General features: G+C 21.4%; 1 protein-coding gene across 5 annotated transcripts in view; it reads right to left on the reverse strand.

The window, feature by feature from the left end:
* LOC129618455 (serine/threonine-protein kinase par-1) overlaps window positions 1-7,804 on the reverse strand; it is a 140,958-nt gene extending 133,154 nt beyond the window's left edge. For 4 of the 5 annotated variants that reach the window (XM_055533208.1, XM_055533206.1, XM_055533207.1 and 1 more), the window contains exon 1: window positions 6,490-7,804. In XM_055533208.1, the coding sequence (XP_055389183.1) occupies window positions 6,490-7,392 (903 nt within the window). In that variant the 5' untranslated portion in view covers window positions 7,393-7,804. The remainder of the gene's footprint in view (window positions 1-6,489) is intronic. The other variant, XM_055533209.1, reaches the window with a different exon arrangement.
* Window positions 7,805-24,855: the final 17,051 nt, after the last annotated feature.

Here is a 24,855-nt window from a genome sequence, read left to right on the forward strand (position 1 = left end):
TATTAGCGTCTAGATCTTCGTTAATAAAATTTATTCATCAATAAGCTCCACCGCTGAATAATTTTTAATCTCAACAAATTAATCTTACCACACGTCCCTCAAACGGAAGGGTCTCGGGTTCAAACCCCCCACTAATTATTAGTCTAGTATAGCACCACCATACAAAACACCCTGTATAATCAACAATTATGTCAATTTTTTTTGCAATTAATTTACCATAAAAATATTCGCGAATATATTTATTTTAAGGAAATTATCTTGGAAAGCGCCACCATGTTATAATATTTTAATTATATTACTAAATATAGAAATATAAAATTTAATTATTTCAAAAATAAAACAAAAACTTTCTTATCTCAATAAAAAAAAAAATTTTGTTAAAAAATAGAAAAAAAAAATTTAAAATCATTTGAAGATTTCAATTAAAAAACGAAACGAAAATATTGATAATGAAGAATTTTTTAATTATAGCAATAAAAGTATCTTGTTTTACTCAAAATTTCAAAAGTACATACATAATATACGTCTCAGTATATACATATATTTATGCATTTCAAAATGAGAAAAACGAGAGTAGAAGATTTATTATACTAATAAAAAATATAGGATAATAAAATAGGTTTTTGACAATATTAAACAAGTAACTATACACCTAATACTTATATACGCAACCAGAACGAATATAATAATATTATTTAATGTGATATAAGATTACTTTTCTTTATTGCAAATTAACTGCTGGTATATGAAACGTATATAAATGCGAAAATTTTATTTATTTAAGTGAATTAAATGCCGGAAGAATAGAACAAACAGTAATAATAATAAAAAATAATAATATCTTTTATAATAAAATAAAAAAAAATTTCAAAGGTCAATGAGATATATAACAAAAAAAAAATAAAATAAGAAGGAACACCATAGATAAACAGATGTTTAATTAAGTATAAAAATGACCCACATTTTCTTATATTTTTAATTTTAACATAATAATATAAAGTTAATCTGTCTGTTGTTTTATAAAATTTATTCCCTTTTTTTTGTATTTTTTAAATAATATATTTCTATTATAGTCTACAACATTTATCAAAGTAATTATTCAAGGTTTCTTTATGAGTTACTTAATATATTTAAATACTCTATAGTGTATACATAGATATTATTTGTAATATTTTGTTAGTATTTTCAATTCCCTTGAAATGAAGAATAATTGTTTTGATAAATATGCATATTGTATTGTATTGTCTTGTGTTATATAAGTTGATTAAGTTTACGTAATCAAATTTTATTGCTGTTTTTTACATTATCTATACATATTTATACATATTTCTTATATGTTTATTGCATTTTATTATTATAAATATAAATAATGAGTATAATATTGATAACAATTACATTATACAAGGAAAATTTTAATAATGGAAAAAAATTGCACACTTTTAGGAACATTATTTTTCTAATATTATATGTGGCTTTTTGTAATTGCTTTTATACACAGTTTATTACAAATATGCATATGAAACTAAAAATTCATGCACATGTATGACAATATATTATAACACGTATAACAATATCAGCAAAAAATTTTTATTTTTAATTTTACTTTATCTTAAATTTATAAAAAATTCTGAATTCGCTTTAAAATTAAAATTAACATTATTGAGGTTATACAATACACGAAGTGTAATTAATTTCTCCTATTGACAAACAATACGTAAGAATCAAAATTTTGTGAAAAATATAATTATAATTATACCTCAGTGATTATAATAAAAAATTTGAAAATAATATTAGTTTAATATTAATAAATCGGGAAACTTGGCATATTTTTTCAGTTACTTATAAACATTAAGAATTAAATTTATTGGGAAGTTGCAAACTTAAGCAGCAAGGAAATTAACTCAATTATTAATAACTTTTAAACTATATGTACACATACATATTATGTATGTAAATATAATACAAATGAACAGTTGAGTAAATAACAAATTAGAATGTAATTGGTATTCAATACAGCTGAACCAATTCCCTTAATTAGAGTTCACAAAAAAATAAAGATTAACCATTGAAAATTTTTTATTCATTCATTTATATCGTAATTTTCATTTTACAACATGAGAAAATTTTTACTTAACATTGTCATAAAAATTTACAAAATTTCTCGCCAATTGAAAAATATTTTTTTTTACTCCCAAAAAAAAATTATTAATTTTTCCCCCTAAATCTAAGCTCTATAATTATTATTTTCTTAATTATTACTGAATGGAATCATGTGAATTTAATAAAAAAAAATTACTATAATAATAAATAATTGCATTATACTCGTATTTCATTAAGTAATTAATTAGAAAAGGTCGTGCTAAAATCATTAAAATTAATTAAAAAACAAAATAAAAATGAGCAAAAATTAAAATTAGACAATGTTGAATTCAATAATATTTCAATTGAATTTTAAGAAATCGCATTACATCATCAAATTTTGTTTAATTTCTATTAATAAAATTAAATACAAAATTATTTTTTTTTTTTTTAGAGTCGTAAATTTTTCATTCTATTTTTCATATTTTAATAAAAAAAAAAAACTCCTAATTTGTAGTTTTTGTTCTCTCTTATAAATATGTCATCATTCAATTACCATTCAATTTTTTACGCTCTAAAAATTTTCCATTTCAAGGAGGGACAAGAAAACTAAGTATACGTATATAAAATACAATAAATATTTAAAAACGAAAAAAGAAATAAAAAAAAATTGAATTAAAATTCGCAAATTTTTCAATTTCAATTATTTTTTCTTTATTTAAAAACTATATATATACTTTTTGTATAAACATATACATCTCTGTACGTAAGACCAATGATGATGATGAGAATTGTACATATTAAATGAATCAATATATACACGACGTTAGTAACCGGAAAATTTCAATGTCGACGAAAAAAGAAAAATTTAAAAGATACACACTTTAAACAATATTTATTATACAAAAAAAAAACAAAAACTAAAATGAAAAACCACAATATGAATAGAAAAAAAAAATCAGTAATTGAAAATTATAGAATTAAAGAAAAACAAAACAAAAAAGAGCATTCATCCTATCAGCAATTCAAATGAAATATTAATCCAAAAGATATTCATTTTGAATTTTTTTTTTTTTGTAAAGAATAAATATTAATTTTTATACTCGTATTAACAAAACAAAAATAATAAAAATTATTTTTAAAGTTTACAACAATTTCATCAAGAGGGTGAAAGAGAGAGAATAGATTTATGAAAAAAATAATATATATATAAACGAAGTTAGTGAACAAATCAAGGTTTTTAAATATACTATATATAATTATATAATCCAGCAGTTGATTTTAAAATTTGACGTAATATGATTAATATAATTGATAATCTTAAAATTAAAAAATTGCGAGAGATCGAATTAAATAAAATATTGAAAATTTCAATATTCAATATTTTAAAAGAAAAACACAGTCATAAATGAGTCCAATGTCTGTTATTAATTAGGGCGATTTAAAATACATGTAATATAATTAAGAAACAATCAGTTTTTCTTGAAATGAATCTCTTTATCACACTTATTCTTATAAGATATTACGAGTATAAATATGTTTTATATGAAATAAAAAAACTTGCTAGTGAAATTGCTGCCACCTTCACTATATATATAAGATATATGTATATGTATATATCTGTTTCATATGTGTATATCTGTTATATATCTGTTATATAGTGTATATATCTGTTATATATAGGAGATATATATATGGATTTATATGCAACCTTCATTATATATATAAGATATATGTATAATGAAGGTATTATATAAGTATATATATGTGTTATATATAGTGTATATATACATATATGAGATATATATGGACTTATATGCCACATTCACCATATATAAGATGTATGTATATGTATATATATGTTATATATAGTATATATATATATATATATATATATACATATATATATATATATATATATATATATATATATATATATATATATATGTGATATATATGCATTTATATATTATATATATCTTATATATATTTATATATATCTTATATATATATCTTATATATAGCGTATACATATATTCATAAGATATATATGTAAGTATGCATATATAAAAATACGTTGTATTTATCTTATATATCTTATAAATATCTTATATTTATCTTATATATAGTGGAAATGGCAGAAATCTATATATATCTGTATATGTTCCTATATCTTATTACAAAACTCAATTTTTCTCTTATGGAAATAAATAAAACTATAGATATTATTCATTAGAATAAATAGAATGAATAAAACTATAGATTTAACATTTAACTAAACTACACGCAATAATACAGAATTATACATATTAATAATTATCAACATTATATAGTGTTCATGAAATTTTTTATATAAATATTCTAACAAATATAATATTCAACTACAAATAATAAAATACATTAAAATAAAAATCAACGACTTTAAATATTTTAATCGCCAATATAAGATTATTCCACCTGAATCTACTAATATATATATATAACCCAAATTATATACATATATGTTATATGTATTGCTATATAACAGAAATTTAATTTAAAATATTTAAGTATAACGCGTAACCTTAAACTTTAATTTTTTTTAAATTATTTACGAAATTTGTTAAAGTTTAAAACGAAAAAAAAATTAACATCATAAAAACAAATGAATTGTATTGTAATTGACAAATTGCCAACATGTTAATGACATTGAAGATGATATATTTTATAGCTTCTATACACGAGAATTGTGTGAGAATTAAATTTAATAGAATTAATATTAAATTTTTCATATATAATAAAATCAATAAATTCAGTCGTATAAATTTCTTTTTAAAAAAAAAAAAATTTGCAAATAAAATTAAGGATAAGAAAAAATAGGTATTCTGTTCTGTATTGTTATACCGGTATAAGTTTAGGAAATACTTTACCACTTATCACAACTTTTATTGTATTAGCGAATGAGTAAAATTTGTTATAGTACGATTTTAATTTTCATCTCCAAGTATAGAACTTTAATATAAAATGAGTTCCAATTCTATTTACGATTCAATAAAGATACGAATGATTTTTTATTAAATTTCGAATTTATTTCGAAAAAAAAAAAATCGTAATTTTGATTTTCGAAAAAATTCAAAATTTCGAAATTCGAAATATAATTTCATGTTTTCTTTCGAAATTTTAGATATCAAGGCTCGAGCAATTAAAATTACTTGCCCAAGATTTCTTATAATATTCTTATATGCCAACAAATTGCTTTTTTACTCTTTGCTCTTTGCTTTGAAACGAAACTATTTTTCATATTAATAATATTGAAAAGAGAATAAAAATAGACAATAATTAAATTGTCAGACAGACACTTGAACTTATATGGAGTGAAAATTTAAAAGAAATAAAGAAAAAGAGTTTGCAAAAATAAAAACACCACAATTTTTAAGAATTTCTTCTAAAAATACAAAATGTGGTGGAGTGCTTGACTGCTGATAGTATTTTTGTGTTTTTTTTTCTTCTTTTAATAATTTATTTAGAAAAATTAAATATTTTCACATTCCATTTTTGCAATTTTATTTTTTTTTTGTTTTTTGGATAAATAAATTCTACTTGTTTTTCACGAATGAATCAGCCAATCAATCCCCATATAATATATAAACATACAATAAACTTTTGTTTATTAAATTGAATCAAGAATGTAAAGAGGATATTAATTCTTCATATCTTCGCTATATTGGAAAATTTTTCAAATTTTATGATTTTCATGTTTTTGGTTTTCTTTATTCTTCGTTGTTTTTTTAAAATAAATAGAAATTATTGTTAATTTGGAAAAATTGTTATAGCGTGTTACCAAACTGACTTAACATACATATATGTATATATGCTCACTTAAGTCAGCATATTTATTTAATAAATATGAATGTATGTATGATATAGATAAAATAAATATAAATGTATATACAATATATTTGATTCAATATATAAGAATTTAGAGGCGGAAAAATCATCAGCCATAAAATATTAGCTATTCAGAAAAAAAAAATAGAAAAAATTTCATATATGATTTGGTTTTCATGATCTCATTTCGAATTTTTTATTTGTAATGAAACTTACATATATGTATATATAAATATATGTATATTCCTAAATATATATATATATATGCGCATGTTTATAATTTCAAATTGAAATTTTAATCAATTTTTTTTTTTCAATAAATATTCCGGATATAATTTTTTTTTTTTGCAAAACTTCACAGTTTTATGAAGGTTAACATTCAATAAAATTAAAGTTTTCCCTACTTTCAAAACTTGGACATTACACCATGATATATAGCGAATAGGGACCAATCTATACCATGAATGAACCAAATAAGTATTGAAATAGAATTTTATATATTTATTAAATAATATTTAATAAAAAAAAAAAATATTAACTTACCTCATTTTTTGTTATCCTATGTTTTGCTAATTTAACAACAGCAAAATTTCCTTTACCAATTGTTCTTTCAATATCATAAAATCCAACACGTATAGGTCCTTTTGATTTACTGTTACTATTACTATTACTATTACTAGAACTATTAATAACTGCACTATTTGTAACTGGTGCTGTAACAAGTGAATTAACAGCTGATGTTGGTAATAAACTACCACCGCCAACACTTGTAACACCAATATTAATACCACCACTAATACCACCAATACATCCATTAGCTGTTGTTCGGATTTGACTAGGATTTATAATATTATTATTATGTAATATTGAATTACCAATATTACCACTACCACTACTATTAACACCAGTATTACCAACAACACCACTACTGCTACTACCAACAGTATTATTACCAATTATTGAATTTGTATTTACACCAATTATAGGACCACCACTGCTATTATTTAAATTTAAACCACCGCTACCATTTAATGTATCACTATTAGTTAATGATAAAACTGATTGTATTGAATTTTGATGATGTAATTGATTTTGTTGTTGTTGTTGCGTTGATTGTTGATGTGATTGCATTAATTGTTGCTGTTGTTGTTGGGATGGTGTTGGAGTTGTTGCACCACTTCCACATACAGTACCACTACTACCATTACATAATGTTATACCAGATGTTGTAGATGAAACTGTTGTTATTGATGCCGTTGAAACTGTTGTTGGTAATGTTGATGTTGCTATTGATGATGATGTTACATTAGATATTAAAGATGATGATGATGATGGTATTGCTATTGATGTATTATTAATTGATGATAAATTATTGGTGCCTGTAGTAGTAGCATTATTTAATGACATAATATGTTGTGCTAAAACTTCACGGTCTCCCATTTTCATTGATTTTTTTCTTATATTATTTTTTAATTTTGTTTTTATCAAATTTTAACAGCAACGTATACCGAAATTAAATTAGTTTTATTTATTTTCTTTCTTTTTTTATTTCTATAATTAATTTTCTTTTCACGCATTTATTTCAATGATTTTATTTTTAATATAAGTATAGAGAATAAAGGAGACATGCGAAGAATGAGACATTGAACTAAATAATTTTTTTTTTAAATTTAATTTAATTTTGTTTATGTTTTCTTGTTTTTTATAATATTTTAATTCTTAAAACTGTGATTGTTTTCAGTAAATTTTAAATATATTAATTTTTTTTTTTTGAAAAAAAAGAGTTCTTTTTCTTTTTTAAATGTTAACTCACAAAATAATTGATTGATTTTTTTGTTTTTAATAAAATTCGGGTTTTCTTTGATTGGAGTTGCATTTTTTATTATATTATTTTATTTTTGTTTTTTTTTTTCTTTTGTATATATTATTAATTTAATATTTCTACATTAATTCTATTATTATTTTTAATATTATCGAATTTAAATAGTAATAGCAATTTTATGGTTGTTTTATAGTAAATTTCTTCGATAATTTTTCTCTTATTTTAAGATTAATTCATTATTGTGTTGAAAAAGTTACTATTGCTTGAAATATGCATCTGAAATGAAATAAGCAAAAATAAGAAAAAATAATTAATAAATTTATATATTTTTAAGTAAAATTATAATTGTATGAAAATCTTTAAAATTATATTATTTATTACTTATATACTAATGTAAGTTAAATATATAATTAATAAAACGAGAATGGATATAATTAACCGTGTCAACTCTATGATACCTCTATAAATAAACGATTTTAAATGTCGGAGATAATTGACATACAGTTTTATACAACCTCGTATACAGACATATAAAAGACCTTTTATAGTGCTATCTTATACATATTTATATAACATATTCACAGAAAAAAAAGAGTAGAAAATTTACCTAAAACAATAGTATAAATCACCTAATGAAATGCTTGATTTTCAGCCTCCTAAACTATTTAGCTACATTGCCTAATTTAAATTAGCTGAATTTACTTTTTAATAATTAGGAAAATTAACCAAATAAATTAGCTAATTTATCTACAATACTAGCTAAAACACCTAAACATTTGTCTGGATTTCAACTAAGCAAATAGTTGGTTCACCTAATCTTTTAGTTGTATAATTTTAAAATCTTTTTGGAATTCAACTAAAGAAATTGGAATTTCACCTAAATAAGTAGCTGAAAAATATTCCCTACAATAGATAATATGCCTAATTATTTAGTTATAAGAATCGAAAATATAACTATTTAATTAGATAAATAAAATAGAGTTTTTACCTATTATATTAGAAAAAGTACCTAAATAAATTCGGCTCTCTTCTAAATTTATTTAGGTTTAATCCTGAAAATAAGAGGAAGTTATAAATTAAAAATTAAGTTTTGTTTCATTTAATTTTATTCACAACAAAAGAAAAATGTATTATTTTTAAAACATATATAGGTAATCAAAAAAAAACTTATTGGTTTTCAAATCACTAAAAGTAATTACGTCATTAATTTGGTATAAAGTATTGTGGACATATAATTTATTTGTGCAACTTAGTTTTTCAAATTTCAAATTTTTCAGGCTCCAAATGTAATGATTGACTTTCTGAAAGTTTTTAACACTCCTGCGTTTTGGTATTTTTTAGATAAACTGTAATATTTTTCTAGTAATTTACCTCGTTGACCTTTAGCTCCAACGTAAATTTACTAAAAGTAAAACTATATCAAGAATCCAAGTAATTACATTAACGTATAAACAATAAAAAAAACAACTACTAACCAAATCGAAAGTTTCGCTTATGCTACTACCTTGCTGCAACGTAGACGTACTCTGTGTATTTGAAAGCCAATTTCCTACTGTATTAGATGTAGATAATGGTATCAGAACCTTGTTTTATTTTTTAAATTTTTTAAAATTAATTTCAATCACTAAAAATTTACTTTACAAAAACAAAACTATGCTTCTTAACTATATCAATATTCACCATGTACTAGCTTCTATTCAAATACTTTAAAAATTAGAATACAAAAAAAACTAGCGGTACTTTGGATTTTCTCTTGATAAAACGAGTGTTTTTATGTGAATTCAGCTAATGTTTTCGATATTTCGACCAATGTTTTAGTTAATTTTTTTTTGGAGCAAAATAAAGTGGCTGAATCACCTAAAGTTATAGTTAAGATATCTAGAAAAGTAGTCATTGAAGAAGAAAAGTAACGGTATTTTGTTTTTTATTTTTTCTGAACAAAATATTTAATCTTTTGATAAGTCAGCCAATGTTTTCGGTAGTTCAACTAATGTTTTAGTCAATTTTTTGCAATAAAATGAAATAGCTGAATCAACTACTGTTGTAGTCAAAATATTTAAAAATGTAGTCATTGATTAGGAATTTATAAAAAAACTGTAAATTTATTTTTTGTTTTCTTTTCTAAAATAACCAAATGTTTAGGTGAAATGTCTATTAAAATTAGTTGAATATTTTCAACTACTTATTTTAGATAATACACCTAAAGGATTAGACATATCACCTATTTTTTTTAATATTGCATTCAACTAATTCTAAATAGTTGGGCCAGCTAATAATGAATTTTAAAACAGCTAAAGGAGTTGTCAATACTTCTAATTGTTTATAAAAAACACCTAATTTGTGATCAGCTAATTACGATTAGTTGAAAAACCTAATTCATTTTTTTCTGTGTTGTAGTCGCCATATAAGCCCATACAATCTAAAACAGTTTTGCTGAAAATTATGGCCCCATCAACAAATTCTTTAGTTTAAAATTTCAATAGTTTCTCAGCTATGAACAAACACCTTATTAAGTTGTATGGCAACTACCACAAACAGTCGAAAAATTTCAGCGGTTTTATCAATCCTAGCAGCCTATAACAATCCTATAACATATTTTCTAGTGGAAATCTTCAAAATTATAGACTGAATAATTTCTGACAGATGGCCAAATAACTTTGCAAGTTCTATGGCAACTATCAAAAGTGCTCATGAGATCTTCACAGATTTTAATGAATGCTCTTTTACTATATTTGTTTTTTTACAGTACTGAAACTGTAGGTTGAACAATTTTTAAGATACAGTTAAATAACTTTTCACGTTGTATAGCAGCTACCTGAAAAAGACAAGCAGTTTCAGCTACTTTTATCAAAAACATTAGCCCTAATAATAAATTCGTTTGGACGAAATTTCAATACCATAGCTTCTATAATTTTTGAGATATAACCGAATAAGTTTTGAAGTAGTATGGCAGCTATCCGAACCAGTATCTCGATCATATTAAATTTAAATAGGGTTCTGGCATTTTTTATAATAAATCATTTGTTTTTCAATTTGGAATACTTAGCTCAAATAATTTTTGAGTTATTGCTGGGACAGACGGATAGACATGGTCAAATCGACTCAGAATTCGACACTGAATTTAAAACATACATTTACGTCCATATCTCAAACCGTTATGTCTTAGCCTTACAAACTATACGGTAAATTAAGTGTAATCTGCGAACATACGTTCGTACGGGTATAAAGAACGCGACAAGTGTACATAAGTAAGACTTCATTAGAGATTAAAATTTTCTATATTATTTTTTTCATGTTCACTATATTTCACATTCATTAGGAAATTATTATTGTTTTTGTGAATAAGATTCATGCATACACAATAAACATCTATATTTCACACACACATCTGCACCATCTTAATACACCTATATATATATAAATATATATATATATATATATACATACATATACGTGGTTATAACATACTTACTGTTATAAACCAGTTAAAATATTGTAATGTTTATAAAATTACACTTTTACTTATCATTTATGAGAAAAATTTTTCAAAACTTTTCTAAATTAATTACCTACTTTTTTTTTATTATTTCTTATTTTTTTGTGTTAATTTTTGTTCTTAATTCCTTTTAATACTTTGAAAATTATAGAAAATAATAAAAAAATATATAGAAAACATATAGAAAATTTTCTATAATATATATATAGAAAATTTCTTCCACGTCAGTTATTTGAAAAAAAAAATAAACAAAGAAACGAAAAGTAAAAAAAAAATTGTCGAAAACAAAAATTACAAAGCGAAACACGTAATAAAACTTCAATTATGAACCGTAAATTACCTTTATAATTTCATTTAATGACAAAGACGTGACAATTATTTTATTGACTTACAAATTGATCTACTACACACAATTGTTTTTCGTATATCTACATCTTTAACTTATAAGCAATCAACTTTCTATATGTAAGATTAATTAATATTTTTATAATTTTTATATTGCATGCATTGAAGAAGATTAAAAAAAATTAGAAATGTATGGTAAAATGCCACATTATATAATTCAATTGAAAAATTAAGTAGATGTTTTTCTTACAATGAGTTAAATGAAAATTCCCTAAATGAAAAATTCTATGTGACAGACACTATATTTGTAGAAACCATATTATTTAGGAAATTTTAGGCGGAAATTGGGCTCACATTTACCCAATGGGTCTGTTGCATGATATACGAAACAACAACAGAGACGTGATACTCATATGTATGCGTTCAGATTGAAATCACTGATTTTAAATAAATTAAATATAATCTGGTTAAAGTAAGCAGGAATATAATTATAAGAATGGAGTCAATTATGTAGACTATAGATTTTGTCTTAAAACAACAATGCACCCACATGGATCTATTGTCTCCGTCCTACCCTACTGGAGAAATGCTATGGATATATTAACAAAGCACGCATGCCCTAGGCATATCCGAAAGTCCAACCGAAAATGTTTTGTTATAGTCGATAATCTAAATCAGAAATAATTTAATGATTAAATTCTTTCATAATATTCTATTTATATTTCCTTTAAATAAACTATAATTATGCTAACTTAAAAGTAAATTAAATTTTTTATTTAATTATTATAAGAAAAAATTTAATATAATAATTTTAAAATTTTATTGTTTCCTATACTCATGCCAATATTATTTAATTTAATTACTATATTATAACAATTTTTCTATTTTGAATTGAATTTTTTTTTGTTTAATTTTATATTGAAATTAAAATTGCATTAAAATTTCAAATTCAATTTTAATAAATTTGAATTAATTACAAAAATATATTTTAAACAATATTTTTAATTGTAAATTTTAATCTTAATAATTAGTTTTAATTTTTTCTTTTAATATTAAATTAAATGCATATTATTTGTATAGCAATATTTAATTAATATTTATTTAAAATTATATTTAAATATTTTAGAATAATTTTTTCCACAAATATAAAGCTACAGTAATTTGAAGTAATTCTCGAAGATTGCTTGAATAAACTGTTATATAATATAAACTATAACTATATTATTAGAATATAAATAAACCAAACTTTTTTTGGGTTTTAAAAATTTAACAACAAATCTTATATTTTATAACATAATCTAGTCTCTAGAAACGTGTAGCATAATCAAGTCTCTCTGTTAATATATAATTCTATTGGCTCCGAAGGATGAAAACCTAAAAATTTACAAGTTTTATACATTTTACAACTTTAAACTTAATTTACTTAGAATATTATATTTTTCAATTTATAAACAATTTTTTATCATAATTAAAGATATAATGATAATTGTAATTTAATTATTCGAAAAAACAAAGCTGATCTATTTATTATAATATTGTATATTTACACAAAATAATCTGCCTTAAATATAGTCGAATGCCTATATAAACTAGTAATTTTGTAGTAATTCCATAATACTGTAATAAACGTACAGTTAAGTAATTAAAAGTAATTTTCCTTTTTAATCAATTTTAATATTAAATAAAACATGTTCTTTATTACAATACAACATTTATATAAATTGCCCTCAATCATAACTACATGTATATATACAGTTCTAATCTTTATAATTACATATATAAAATATTTAATCAGTTATACATAATATCCGCATATACAATTAATATTACATTGTAATAAGTATTTTAGATTATCATCAATTTTATGTTAATCTATATATGTATACAAATTGTTAACGTACTTAATTTGAAAAACTAATTTATTTTAAAAGATAATAGAAATTGTATATTGAACTATATTGCTATAAAAATATTATACAAATATTGTATTCACTTATTTATTATCTTTTCTAAAGTACTTTACACTTTAGTGCAGAGAAAAATCATAAAATCATGATTTTAATTTTTATATTTTTTTCATACTTAGTGCAAAACTATTTTTATAGTGAATATTTATTTAAAATTCACAATTATTAATTATAAAATATTATTTATTGGTTTATAATAAGAAAATCTTTAAAAAATTTTTTAAAATTAAATATTCAAAAAACTCATAGCAACCTAGATTATAAAATGTTCATAATAATAATATATGTACGTAAATGTATCTCTATTTATCTACAAATATACAACTTGAATTTTAAATACATACATTAATAAAATTTTAAGAAAGTTCTTGAAATTTTTTCAATTTTATAAATTTAATGTTGTATTTTCTGATTTCATTCATATGTATGTACATATATATAATCATATATATATATATGTATAAAAGAATTGAAACTCTTATACCATTAGCAGAATTCAAGAATATTTATTAAAAATTAATAGTTTATTTATTTATTCTCGATTTCTTATATATGATTTTGTATATAATTAATTTATAGAAATCATAAACTACACGGAAATTATACTATCAAATATTTTTTTCGAAGAAAATTGTTTCAAAATTATTTATTTAATATTATATGTAGAACTTGCATGTACATTATGTACATATGTATGCACGTATATACCCATATATTTTATATATATTCGTAAATGCATGCACATTAAAATCAAATTTTTCCACAATTTTAATTTATTTATAAAAAAAAATTATAATATAAGTACATATATTAAATTAAAAATTAAAATATATTTTAATGCTTACCGCAATCAAATTCAATTTAAATAATATTATTATTAAAAAAATTCTTTCAAATGAAAATTGAAATTTCCAATTAAAGTTCATATTACCTTTTTAACATTAACTAGATTATGTACAGCTATATGCATGTAATAACTCCAATATGTATTTAAATGCAATTTTGAGAAAATTATAACACTTTAGAACGAATATGAGATGCAAAATGGAATTTAATCCCTAAAATTATTTAAAACGAAAGAACACAAACATTCCGGAAAATTTTAAATAAACTAATAAAGAAATATTATTTTAATTTTATTAAAATTTTTTTTGACATATGAAAATAAAATTTCTGTGATTGCTATAAATGAAAAAAAAATTTTTACAATAAAACTCAGGGTATTTTTATTTTCGTAGTTTAATTTGAATTGAAAATATTGAACATGATTTCTAAAAAAACAAATTTTTTTTAACTAACAAGAAGTTCATATTAACGAGAAGTCCAGTGACTCATAAAATTTCAATCCTCTTTCAGAAACAAGATTAAATTTCTTAATGAATTCAAAAAACTTCAAAATTATAGTTCTTACTTAAAGAAAATTTATAAAATTTTCTATAGAAAATAAAAACTACTTTGTGAAATGAAAACTCTAAAAAACAAAATATAGAGATGAAAGAGGTAAATTTCAAAAAGTAAAAAAATCAAATTCTTTTTTGTTAAACTTTAATTTTTATGCAAAAAGTTAAAAATCTTAAAACAAATTTTTTATACTTTAAAATTTTGAAAATATAATAATAAAGTTTTGTAATTATTTCTTTGCAGTAGAATTAAAAAAATAACTTTTTAAAAAACTCTCCCGGCTATTACAAGAATATTGTGCACCAACTTACAATAGACCAACTGGAATTCTCGTATTCTTATTTTTAAAATTCAAAAATTCAATCATATTCTGAAAATTTCTATTTGTATGCATTTTTAACAATATTATAACCAAATATTTTCATAATTAAAAAAAAATTATTAATTTAAATACTTATTTGATTTTTATTCTATATGTACATGTTTTGCGTAGAAATAATTTACCAAATATCTATTCAAACAGAACTTTCTTCAAATTGGCATAAGTACTTTTGCACATTTTATAGTACAAATTTGTCGGTAACTTCTTCATACTTCTGCTTGAACAGCATCTGCTTGTACCATATAAATTACAATATTGAGTTATTGAAAGCCGTACATATGCATATAAGAAAATATTTTAAATATTTATTAATAGGGTTATTAGCTATTTTAAGTAAATCTTACAAAATCCAATTAATCATAATAAAAAAATAAAGTTGGGTCAAACCAATGGTTTGTATTGTAGCACTTTTCCCTTCAACAAGTGAAAATACTGCTTTTAAAAACAATCTATGTATATCCACCACACTATTAAAATTATTTTCATTCATAAACGAAACTGTTTCTAGGATTGCATATATTTAGGATGAACGATTTATGCAGTCTTTGAAATAAAGGAAAAATTAATATAAAGTGGGGTTAACATAATGCTCGATTTTAAGGGTTAATTGTGTGAATTAAGAAAAATAATTATATTTTTTAATGTCATGGAATTTACCGTTAGCTTTTTGCGTTTATAGAAATTTGAAAAAGCTTGCGGTTTCGGAAATATAAGGTGTCAAAAATTCAAATTTTACGAATTTCAAGAGGCGATAACTTGAGAGGGGGTGGAGATGGAAAAAAATTTTCTTCTAACGAAATGAACTATTTGTTAATGTCTAAAAGCCCCTAAAATTTCAAGCTTTTGCAGGCTAGGGTATAGGAGAAAAACGACATCAAAAATTTGGAAAAAAAGGACTTTAGATAACGGTAAATTTGAACGGCCATTTTGTTTTTCTAAAGTTTAACTATAATATAGCGCGCTAGGGAAAGCAAGCCGCTGCCTTTCTGCGTAACTAATAAGCACTTTTTTTCAAAAATTTTTTGGAAAAGTGCTAATTAATTAAAAGGCAAAAACCCATTAAATGCATAATTGTATTTTTAAAGTTATTCACATTTTTCCCCCATATTTGTTATTTTAAAAAAAATTTCAAAGAACTATTAAGTTCATGTACTCTAATATTTTTGTAAAAAAAAAAAAATTAAATAGTTGTAAGTATCGATTTCAAACATTTTGATTTATTACAATTAAAAATTCGGAATTATAATTGAAAATTTTTTATTAAAAATTGTTAGTTTTTTGTTAAATTTATTGCGCTATATTTTTAATTGTTTATTAAACATATTTATGTACATATATCTACATGAGTATATAAGTAAATATCTCATACATGCTTTTTGTACAAACGAACATGTTTGATTTAAATCTAATTTATAGATATGTATACGCTCATACTTCTTTAACATAATATATTAAGTAACCACAAAATGTAATTATGCAATTAAAAAAAAAAAATTTCATTTTCTATTAACAAAAAACCAAAAAAAAATTTTTTTTTTAATATTCCATTAATTGTTTCTGTGTTTGTTGTTACACAAAAAATACACGTTCAAACAACTATATGTACATACACAAAAGAAAATAGGTTTTTAATGATGTCTGGGCTCGAAAATTATGCTTTTAAATCTTAAATTTAAAAACATTAAAATATTTTATTTTTAATTTGCATAAATTTCATAATTTATAAGCATTTACGCTAAATGGTCTTATTTCTTCTAAATCAACTTATTTCTTATATTAGAGCTTATTTTGAGAATCTGACTGAAATTTACCTTAAAAAGTTCGATATTTTTATTTTTAACGCACAAACGAATTTAATCATGCAATTTCCACTATCATTCATTTAATAATTAATTCACTACTTAAATATGTACATGCATAAACTAATTTTACGTCATTCAATAATATTTTTAATGTTCGAATTTGCATATTGAAGCTCAAAGCAATAGGCAAATTTATTTGTAAAAAGAATCACTGTTTGCGTGAGTAATTCATTGCTCATTTTACTTTATAGCCTTCCTTAGACTGTAAAAACTGAATTATATTTAAGATTTTTTTAAAATATTTTTGGAAATTTGAAATAGATGTTTCCACTTCAGACGAAATTTGACAAAAATTTGCAATGATGGTTGAAATAGAGAATTCATAATATTTTAAGCTTCTCAAATTACACTTGAAAAAAAAACGTTGTACTAAAAATTATCAAATAATAAAGTTTTCCGTTTTTTTCTAATATTTGATTTTTTAATAAAATTTCCCTAAATTTAAATTAAATGTTTTTCTTTAGGAATGAAAATTGTTTTATTTTAATAAACACAAAAATAAAACTTTTTACTTTTTATTTTTATTTTTTGAAAAACTTTTTAGTTTTCGCTACTTTTATTATAAAATTTACTTATTGTATTAATTTGACCACTTTTGAAATTCGTATATACACAGACATGTATTTGTAAGAAAAAGGAGACGAACCATTTCAATGGAAAAGTAAGAAAGAGAAATTAAAAACTTTTCTAAAAAAAAAAACTTTTTCGGAAAAGAGAAAACAAGAAATAAGAAAGTTTTGATTTTCTTTTTTTTCTTAGTAAATTTTTATGTTCCATTATTTTAAGCAAAGTAAAATAATAATTACGTTATAACAAAAAAAAAACTTTTTAATTCAAAAGAAAATCAAAAATATATTTTGTATTTTTCTTAATAATTTCAACTCTCAGCTACACCATATTTTCCCTTTTATACATATTGTGTTTAAAGAAATTAAAATACTCGTAATCAGCTTATTTCACCTCAAACTTATGTGCTTAGTTAACAAATTTATAAATTTTCGAAAATGTCAAATTGAAATTTTTAAAAATTAATTTGTTTGTGTTTTTTCTACACTGCTATCCCAATAATTTTAAATTTGCAAACATTTAAATTTTTAGTTCCATCTATTTCAACATAGAAACCTGAATACTAATACAAGCAATTTATGGTTAAAAGGCTCTTTTATGTAACTTAAAAATATCGTAAAAACCTACATCAGCGTCTAAGCCTTAGTTTTTCAAAACTACAAAAACAACAAGAATACTTACATGTGAACACACATAAATTATTTAATAAACACAATAATATAGTTATACTAGTTACTAAACAAACGATTCGAAATTAAGTATCAGTATTTATTTTAGGATAAAAATAAAACATATAAATTTGTAACTGCAATCCAAAATCGTCTAAGTCAAAATTTTTAGTTTTTGAAATTCTTTCAAATTTGAATTCTTTATAATTTATTCTATGTTCTAGCAAAATTTTATCAACATCATTCTATTAATTCCGAAGTTATGAAGAAACTGATAAATATTTAAATAATTCTTTTTAAAAAATTAATCCTAAACACTAAAAGTGTAATTTACTATAATCCGAATTTTAAGGTTCTTTGAAAAATAACTTCAAATTTTAATTCCTTTAAATGATTCGGTTTAAATTTCCGTAAAAACTATACAAAACAAATTATCAAATATATTATTCAGTCACATGCATATAGTTTCATACACAGCATCGTTAGCTTTATAACTGGGAAATTAAAACAAAATAAAACAAAAAACCTAAATCAAAAACAAAATTATAAACTAAAATCAAAAAAATATCCTTCTTATTTAAGAATCCTTTTTTTTTTTTATAATGTTCTGCTTCGAGGATTAATTTAAAAAATAAATAAGAAATATTATAAAAATAAAATTATTTTTTTTTAAATCAAAAGATTTTTTTTATTTCATATTTTATTTTTAATAAATAAGCTTAGAGATATAAAAAAAAAATTAAAGAAAATTACAATAAAATTTTAGTTTTTTTTTTTTTTTATAACTAAAAAAAAAATCGTTTATAAATTTTAAAAAGGTTTTTTAATTTATGAAAAACGTACCTTCAATTTTCAGAAATTTATAAATCCTTTCTAAAAAATATTTTCTTTTTCCTCTTTACTAAATTTATACATAATTTTCTTCCATGAGTGAATAACACTTTTCCCATTATTGCTTGTTGCTTTTTTCTTCTACCATTCTTTTTAAATTTTTATTTTATTTCCAAGAATAAAACATTAACCAGAATTTATTTTTTATAAATAAAATTTTTACATATTATTACGTAGGTATATGTAACATAAAATGTGTGTAGAACAAAAATAGCAAAGATAAACTCTACATTAACTGGTGTAGAATACACTTACACTTTATATTGCAACGAAGTGACGTCGTAAATTTATTTGTAATTTTAAAATGTAAACAAAAGTTATTTGCATACAATCATGTCAAAATTTTAATAAAATTTTGCATTAAAATAATTCCACAAGATCCAAGTAGAAGATCTATTGTGCTACTCATTTATGTATCAAAGAACCTCGATTAAAGACCTTTTTGCCTTAAAACTCATAAACCTCTTTTAATCTACATACATAATAATATCTAGTTACATAACATTTCAGCTATCAGCCAAACAAATGTATCAAGACACTTTGAAATGAATTCAGGATATTAGTGTGATAACATCACACGACCCACATAGACAATTCATTATATCCCCAATTTAAAAACCGAGTATCCCGAATTAACAGCAGTTATTCTACTACAACAACATATTGTCTCAGAAACTAAATTTATATACCAATGTATATAAAAATAAATATTATATATGCAGATGTATAACATTATTTTTTTTGCTAAATCAAAACTAATTTTATTCATGAAAATAATGGTGTAAAAAAGGGATAAGGTGTATACGTACACATAATTTTCATTTTATGTGTATGAAAACTTATTTTGATAAATTGAAAACCTAAACATACTTATGCTAAAATATATATGTATATGCTTATATTAAGCTATTAATAATATATTATAACTTTTATATAAATTAAAATAAAAGCCTGTCAAATATTTTCAAAATTTATCAAAATATGGAGCAAATGCAAATACAAATATGAAAATTTAATAAATACTATAGCACATTATATACATATAAACAAGTTTATATTCACATAATTTGATATTTACGTTACATGCTTATATGTGTGTATATAAAAAAATTTATTATTCAAAGGAATAATAATATAATGAAAAAAAATCATTATCGCCTTTAAATGGTTTACAAAATCTTCTCTTGAACTTCAAAAACATTCATATTTCATTTGAGAAAAACAAAATAATAAATATTTTTACTTAATTTTTAAAAAGCTTTTGTTATAATAGTATATACATATATACTTATACATACATACATATTATATACCTAAACACCCTTTTATATTTTAATAACACATAATAATGCCCTTAAGCTAATAACTTATTCTCTAATAAAACTTATAATTATATAATGGCATACATATATTTTTGACTTGTCATAATTCTTATATGATTTCCAAGAATGTTATATTATTAAATCAACTGTGCTGAAAATTAAATTCTATATATAGCTGTTATACATAATTTAATTTCATTTATACTTGCGGTAATATTTGAATAATTTACCATAAAACTATTTTTACAATATTGTTATACATATATAATACTATTTACGGTTATGAATAGTAAGTATATTAATATTATATAATTTTTTCGTAATTATATGAATATTTTCGAAAACAAACTTTCATCTACATATATAGTTATACGACATGATTTCTTAGAACATATAACTCTGTAGTTATTTAATTAATATACTTATTATGCATATAATATGTATGCATGATTATGAAAGAGCGTAATGGAATCAAAAATTCTTGCACTAAAATCAAAATATTTTTTAATACTTAAATTTAAAAATTTAATATTTATATTATTTATTTATTTATTAATAAACCACAATAGAACAATTAAAAATCACCTTTAAATCAATTTTCTGTGAAACCACAATAGATTTACAATAAAATATGTATTTATATATATGTATGTAAATATTATAATTGAGATTTATTGAACTTTTTATCGCAATAAAGTAAAGTGTAAAAGTAGATTTTGGGGGAAAAAATTTATATTTAATTCATAATAAAAATGTGTTTTAATTACTGAGTCTTATAGCGGTTTTTTATATCGATTAATATTATTTTAATCAAATTATTTAATTTTAAAAACGAACTTATTTTGATGGTTTACAATTAGTATATACATAATACTAATTTGTAATTTGATTAACTCAATTTTTGTCTTGTTTTGGAAGTATAACACAATTTTTACTTGACATCATTGAACATAAAGATCATAATTAAATCGATCTTATATATGGCAAAAATTCTGATTATAAAAACAATTTCCATTACTTGAAATTATATACGACAAAAACTTTAAAAAGGTTCTTGCAATGTTCTACAAAATCTTAAGACTATACTACTAGATTTATGATCGCTATAAGGCCAGAAATTTAAGTTCAACGGATATAGCCTATAATTTATCTGATTTTATTATGTAATCGTCAGTTATGAATGAGTTGATGAGTTTTGTTGAAAAATGTACATCTAGCGTACCTGTAACTGGAAAAAACGAGAATATTTTTGTTATATAATCTTCAAAATTAATAACAAAATTAATAAGTATTATATTTTAATTAATTATACGGGAAAATTTTTTATAGTTAAATGTAAGTAATATTTATGATAATGTTAAGAAATTTTTCCATTTTCGTTTTGAGAATATTTAGAAATCAGAATGACGTCTTATAAGAATCCCATATTACAAAATGAAAGTTATATTATACTTATTTAGCATATATACAATTCCCCACAATTTAAAATCTTGAATTCCAAATTATGTAACAGATTAAGAAAAGAAATTAAGTAATATAGCTGATAATTAATTATAAATAATTAAATATAGAAAATAAATTCTATATTGTAAATATAGCTGAAAGAGGCAAACTAAATAAGAAAAACCCCGGTAATTTGTGTTATTGATCATGATATTGTATAAAGAAATACTTAGAAATCTATTTTAATATTATGCAAATATAATAAACTTGTTATATTAATATTATAACTAGTGAATATGCTTATATACATCTGTTCTCTTTCTTTTAGATATAATAAAAATCCAAGAAATGTACTAAATGATATTTAACTAATTGGTAAATTTTCTGCAACACTTCAGCAGTGTATAGTCGATTATTTGCTGTTCACATGAAATTTTTTTAAGTTTATTCACTATAAATTCCTAGCCTAATAAATTTAATTATGATATCCGTATATTATTAAATTACAGAACATCTGAAAAGTTCAATGCAATTTTTCAAGATTTTAAACACGTGTTAAGTATTAAGTACTATTTAGTACTTTTTTAATTACACAATATTTTAATTCTTGCTATATAAAAAAAAAAACCATATTTAAATATTTATTTGCGAATACTCTCATATATAGAAAACAGGTTTTTCCCAATTATAAAAAAAAATATTGTTCCAAAGAAATGGTTTGGAATTAACATGAATTTTTCGCACGTGATGAATTTTATGAATGTTTATTGTATATATAGTTATACGATTTATATATATATTTAAGTAATCAAGTGATATTTAATTAAGTAATTTTTATTATTTAATTATAGTAATTATTACAAATAAGCACAATATTTAACATTGTCTTCTTAGCTATATGATTAATGAAAATCATTTATTTCAAAGTAATTTCGTCATGAAGTTTTATTAAAATTATAAGTAATATAAAAATAAAACAGAGGATACAATATATTATCGATAGTTCATTGTGAATTTAGATTTGAAGTTAAAGTTGTTGAGTCAATGTTGAGAGGTTTAGTAATTGGATCAAGGAATTGAGGCCGAGCAATTGGAGTCTTAGAGTCGAATTCAAATCATCGATTTCATTTATTCAAAGATCTTCCTTTTACTAACGATTGCAGTTTATAGGAAATTATTTGAAATTTAAGAAAAAATTGGAACGGGTGTAATATTTATATGAAATGTTTAAAAAATAAAAATGGATTTGCTATACTTTAATAACTGTTATATTTTAATAACTGTTATATTTTAATAACTGTTATACTTTATAACTGTTATACTTCAATAACTGTTATACTTCAATAACTGTTATACTTCAATAACTGTTATACTTCAATAACTGTTATACTTCAATAACTGTTATACTTTGATTTGTTGTTATAATCAATAAAAACTCAATTAAATAGGAGCTATATCCTTTTTGTTATAAATTAAGACGCGAAAATTGAATGTTCAGAAACTCACTTTACTAATATTTATGAAGATTATGATGATTTTTTTCTGATTACTATTATATTCTTGTATATCTATTGTGTTATACAAAACATTTGTGTTAATGTTTTCGTTTTAACGTTTAATAGGCAAATTTCTTATTAACAAAAATTTAACTAAGAAAGTATGAGAACAATAATTTGCTACTATTACGATAATAAAATATTTTTTTGAAAAGAAAATTGGAATAAGAAATTCATTCATTTTACACGCATCAAATTTTTAAACAAATAACAAAAAATTTTTTAATAAAATGGTAAATTTTTTTCTCTTATATTTTAGACTTATTTTCTTTAAATTTTTCTTGAATACTACTTATAGCATAGTTCCATTTAATAGCTATACTAAAGAGGAGAAATACTACATATACAATAAATAAGTGAAGTACATTAATGTCATAATTTTCTTTTATATTTTTCTTTTTCTTTTTTTTTTGTCTACGTGATAAATTCCCAATCATAGAATCTTTTTAGATAAAGTTGCATTAAAATGCATTTTATTTCTGTTAAGTTCTATTAGCAACAATATTTCACATTGCATTAGCTAATGGAAAATTTACTTAACAATAGAAATAAGTGTACTTATATATAAAGAAATATATACAAATATAAGAAACTAAAAATATACATTTGTAATGTAAATAATAAAAAGTATTGCTTCCGATACTATTTACGTACTTATTTTAAATTTATTTATATATGAAGAGTGTGACTGTATAACGCCTGCTTATATATAATCAGTATATGTATACATTTATCTATGTATATAACTTCAATATATTATATACGTCTATATAATATTATACAAAAAGTTATAAGTATTACAATTTTTCATTTTTGTACAATATTTTTTTTTTCTTTAAAAAATAATAGAAAAAGAAAAGAATTATAAAGAATTTCAATGTTGCATTAAGAGAAATTATTTATTATACTTACAATATTACTTTAAAGAAAATTTATTTTGTAATATAAATATTACATTTTTTTCATCAAAAAATTGCTTAAAAATTTAAAGTTTAAATTCTGCATTAGGGTTAATGTTAATTTTGTATAAATAAAATAAATAAATAAAATTATTAGTCTTACTTTAAAAATATTTTATTGTTGAAATATATCTTAATTATGCGTTTAGTTTAATTTTTGATATTAAACAAATTTAAAATGAATTGTCGGAAATTTTCAGTGTTATCATTAACAAAATATTTTAGAAT

This window comes from Condylostylus longicornis, unplaced genomic scaffold (genome assembly GCF_029603195.1).
Source record: "Condylostylus longicornis isolate FDR11 unplaced genomic scaffold, ASM2960319v2 ptg000006l, whole genome shotgun sequence".
Taxonomy (NCBI): Eukaryota; Metazoa; Arthropoda; class Insecta; order Diptera; family Dolichopodidae; genus Condylostylus; species Condylostylus longicornis.